We start from the raw sequence: 4,436 nt of genomic DNA, 5'->3' as shown, positions 1-4,436 counted from the left end.
ATGGCTTATATTCTTTTCTTTCCCTTATTCCAGAGTATGGACGGGTTTACCAGGCTTGGATTCCCGCATTGTTTTGCGGCCGTCGATGGAAGCCACATCCCTATCCGTGCCCCCGGGGGAAGCATAAAAGAGTACGGGAACAGGAAGGACTTTTGCTCTGTTCTCCTGCAAGGAACAGTGGACTTCTCCGGCCGGTTTATCGATGCCGAGGTGGGGTGGAGTGGCAGGAGGCATGATGCCCTTGTTTTCAGGGAATCCAACCTCAGGAAAGCCATGGACGAAGGGGTCTTTGTTCCAGGAAACCCCACCGCCACCATTGAGGGCGTGCGTGTGCCGGCGTTGGTCCTCGGGGACGGAGCCTACCCATTACGACGCTGGCTCATGACTCCCTACAAGCGGCCAAGGACGGACGTGCAGAGCCACTACAACCTCAGTCACTCCCGGGCAAGGAATGTAGTGGAGCGTGCCTTTGGACGTTTGAAGTCACGGTTCCGTTGTTTAATGTCACGACTCCATGTACATATTGACAATGTGACTCCGCTGATAATCGCATGTGTGATTTTGCACAACATATGCGAGGACAAGGGACATAACATCCCCTTCCCTGAGGACGAACCTGAACCTGTAGTCCTTCAGGATACACAGGACATCCCTGAAGCAAGGAGAAAAAGGATATATGCTGAGGGGTGCAAGGTTCGGGACGCCATAGCCACCCACATCTACAGAAACAGGAGGCGTGTTTAATTGTTTTTCCTACTCTGTTGTTGAATAAAGTTTTGTGTTCTTTGTTTAACCTTGTCTTGTGCGGTTTGTGTACTTTGCCAGCAAAAAAACGGGGATTCTCTGGTCCAAAAGCACTTTGACAGCCCTAAATGCTAACTCCCCACTGAAATTGACAAACACAATACGGAAGCGCTGAATGGGGAAAGTTCGGGGAGGCGGGTAGCCAGGAAGTATTGGCGACCCCTGTCAAACCGGAGGATCAATCCACTTATGTTCCAATGAATAATTTTATTGGTGGGCAGCTTTGATACATTTAAAAAACGGGGTGGTCGATCGGAGCAACGCACGTTCGTTCCCTAACCGTCATTCCGAAGATGCCGAAGCCACGGAAGGGCTCCTTCTGGCAGCGCGCCGAGGCTGAGGCACTTCTGGAGCTTGTGCTCCAATCGAAAAGTGTTGGCCGCCTTATGGCAAGCACCCACTGCCACACCAAGGGTGCTTACCTGGTGTTGGCTTCAAAGCTGAGGGAGAGGGGCTACGTCCGGACCTGGGAGCAGGTCCGGACAAAATTCAAGCGACTTAAGCTGGACTTCCTAAACAGTCTGGAACAGTGGGGGGGGATCCCGCAGCCAAGTGGGAGAACGGTCTTCCACGACCAGATGGTTAAAATATGGGAGAAGGCTGGGAAGCCCCCCCTGGACATGAGGAGGCATATGGGTGAGTGCTGCCCTCGTTGTGTTTTGCCCTTAAACATGCATGGAATGACTAGCTGCTTCTTTCCCCTACTGTCCCCAATGAAATACGAGAAAGTATTTAGATGCTGTCAACCCCCTCTGACTTAGCCCTCCAGTACTGTAGAACCACTTTGGTGTTTTACCCTTAAACATGCATGGAATGACTAGCTGCCTCTTTCCCCTACTGTCCCCAATGAAATTCGAGAAAGTATTTAGATGCTGTCAACCCCCTCTGACTTAGCCAGCCAGTACTGTAGAACCACTTTGGTTATGCGCTTAGACTCTAACTGTGGTGTGTCCACCAGCTGTGTTTCATCTCTGTTTTGTGTGCTTTTACTTATGATTTGTCTTTTTCTTTGCCCAGCCACACAATCACCATCCAAGCTGGCAACAGCACCTGAGCGTGAGGAGGGGGAGGAAGAGGGACCTTCCACCTCGGGACAGGCTGCAGGTGAGAGTTTTATGTCTGTGAGGGAGACCCATGTGTGTGTACCCCCATGGAGCCATATGGGAGCCTGATGTGATGCTTCCTTTTGGAGTGTGATCAAATTCTTTGTTTGATTTCTATAGCTGAAACTGTGGAGGCAAGGCTGCGTGCCATGGAGGCCAGAGTTACTTCCCTGGAGGCTCAAGTGGCAGAGCTGAAAGGGGAGATTGAGCAGCAAAGGCAACAGAGGGAGGCGGAAGAACGTAGGTTATGTTCCCCACTGCCCAACTCTTCTCACACTGTGGCTAAGGCCACTTAAAAGTGTATGCATGTAAACTTAAGAAATTTGAAAATATGTGTGGCACTAATGTGTACTTTTTCTCCCTCCCCACACAGTTAAGAAGAAGGAGGATGAGGACCTCTTCCGCCGCAAAGTCCGGGGGTCCGTGGGAAGGTTGAGCAGGAGAGTGAGGGAGATGGAAGGGGCTGGGCAGGGGAGCAGTGGGACCTGAGTTTTGTTTCCTGTTTGTGTTTTGGGGTAGGGGTTGGGGGGGGGGCTCCAAGTTTCATTCCCTAATGTTTTTCCCCTGTTAAATGTATACTTTTGTTAAAAAAAATAGGTTTTCCAGGGGGGTGGGGGGTGGTGGTGCTGGTGGGGCTCCAAGTTTCATTCCCTAATGTTTTTCCCCTGTTAAAATGTTTTTTAAAATAAAATGTTATTGCAAATTTTATAACAAGACTCCAGTGTGACTTCTTAAACTCGCACATATTTAACCCCACACCACACTCCTAAAACTCCTTGAACTAACACCCCTCCAACCTCCAACCCACACAGCAGTACCACAATATACACAATCACTAGAGAGGCCGCTTTCGGCCTTGCAGATTCTACAGTAGGGTACACAGAGACAGAGTCAAAAATATAAACTTTATTCAACAAACAACAAAACACAGATAACATGAAATAGAAAAAGTGGGCCAAACTAGGAGGGGGAGTACTTGTCTGCTGGTTTTATTTTTCTCTTTCCGAGAATAGTCCTCCTTCTTGTTTGGGTGGAGGCATTCTGAGAGGGAGTCGGTGGGGTGGGTGCTGGAAGTGGTGGTGTTGGTGTGGGTGGTGGTGGGGGGGTGGGGGCGATTTGTGGAGGGTAGGCCCTTTCCATGACCACTACAGCCCTCTCCATGAGTCTCCTTATCAGTCGCACCTCCTCCAAGCCTTCGCGTAGGATTTGGTTTGTCTCTCTAAGGACTGCCCTCAATTTTCTCCCCTCCTGGGCAATGAGTGTGAGCATGGCTTGGTCAGCGGCCGCGGCACGCCGTGACTCCTCCTGGCAGTGCTCAAGGAGTCTCTCTCCCACGCTTGTCAAGACGGAGACGCGCCTCAGCCTGCCGCGTTCCCTTGTAAGCCTCTCCTCTGCTGGGAGCGCACCTCTAGGTGGTGGGCTGCCTGGAGCCAGGGGTGGTTCCTCCTCCTCATCTGAAAGAACCTCTGTTGGCAAAAAATGAGAAACAAAACTGTTAGTAACATCAATAAAGTCAAAACACACCATGGTGGACATGGTGTTCTTTTTTGTCCCCGTGTTTTCCTGCCAAGAATTTAAACAATCCCCGGGGAGCACATGGTTATTGTTTGTTTGCCCATGGTGTGCTTTTACTTTTGCCTACTTTCACAGCAGGACTCTCAACAATTAAAAGGGAGCACATGGTTAGTGCCTAGCGACATTGTCCTGCAGCTATGGCTCGAAAGGAACAGGTCATGCACGCTCACCATCTTGAATCTGTATCCGCCTGCGCCGGGCAGGAGGTCCAAGCACCCCAGGCTGTTCCTCCTCCTGTGTTCCGGGTATGAAATCTGCAAAAAAAGGAAAAAAAAACAGATCTAGGACCAAAGGGTGGCAAAGCCAGCTTCAAAGCCTACACCAGCAACGCAGAGGGACTCTCTTCTTTCTCTCAGCAGTGCTGCTGCCCTGCACAAACAGAAAAGCACAAAGCAGTTAAAACAGCCCCCCCCCCTATTTTTACTAATACTTACCAATGTTAGTTGATGCCCCCGAATCACTATCCACGTCAGGTGCTGCTGGAGACTCGAGGGGCCCCGTCCCTGGCAACTGTGTCTCTGTGGACAAGAGCAGAAAATAGTGAAAAATGAGCAAGCATACACCATGAACCACAAAGCAAGCTCCCAAAGTAGTGAGCCAAAGTACTGCAGAAGGCCTATGGGCGAGGCATGCAGCAAATATTTTGGGGCTGTTGGTTAAACATGACCGTTTCAAATACTAACCACATCAAGCACTCCACAGCCAACCATCTTATTAAATCTTTTAAAAATTAAAATTAAATTATGAAATCAAAACCGTTTCAAATAGTAACCACAGCAAGCACTCCACAGCCTACCATCTTATAAAATCTTTTAAAAATTAAAATTAAATTATAAAATTAAAACCGTTTCAAATAGTAACCATAGCAAGCACTCCACAGCCTACCATCTTATTAAATCTTTTAAAAATTAAAATTAAATTATGAAATCAAAACCGTTTCAAATAGTAACCACA

General features: G+C 48.9%; 1 protein-coding gene across 1 annotated transcript; it reads left to right on the top strand.

Moving 5' to 3' along the window:
* Positions 1 to 1,189: 1,189 nt before the first annotated feature.
* On the top strand, positions 1,190 to 2,409 carry LOC143820544 (uncharacterized). The gene is made up of 4 exons (XM_077303503.1): positions 1,190 to 1,440; positions 1,822 to 1,908; positions 2,028 to 2,147; positions 2,281 to 2,409. The coding sequence occupies exons 1-4, from the start codon at positions 1,191 to 1,193 to the stop codon at positions 2,394 to 2,396; spliced, it is 573 nt and encodes a 190-aa protein (XP_077159618.1). The 5' UTR covers position 1,190; the 3' UTR covers positions 2,397 to 2,409.
* Positions 2,410 to 4,436: the final 2,027 nt, after the last annotated feature.

This window comes from Paroedura picta, chromosome 11 (genome assembly GCF_049243985.1).
Source record: "Paroedura picta isolate Pp20150507F chromosome 11, Ppicta_v3.0, whole genome shotgun sequence".
NCBI lineage: Eukaryota > Metazoa > Chordata > Lepidosauria > Squamata > Gekkonidae > Paroedura > Paroedura picta.
The sequence above is the reverse complement of the archived record's forward strand: the minus strand, read 5'-3'. Positions and strand labels throughout refer to the sequence as shown.

Excerpts from the sequence above, each read along its gene's own strand:
- LOC143820544 (XM_077303503.1), top strand. The coding sequence starts at position 1,191 with ATGGCAAGCACCCACTGCCACACCAAGGGTGCTTACCTGGTGTTGGCT. Across the intron at positions 1,909-2,027 it reads CACCTCGGGACAGGCTGCAG|CTGAAACTGTGGAGGCAAGG; the intron begins GTGAGAGTTTTA and ends TGATTTCTATAG. Across the intron at positions 2,148-2,280 it reads ACAGAGGGAGGCGGAAGAAC|TTAAGAAGAAGGAGGATGAG; the intron begins GTAGGTTATGTT and ends CTCCCCACACAG.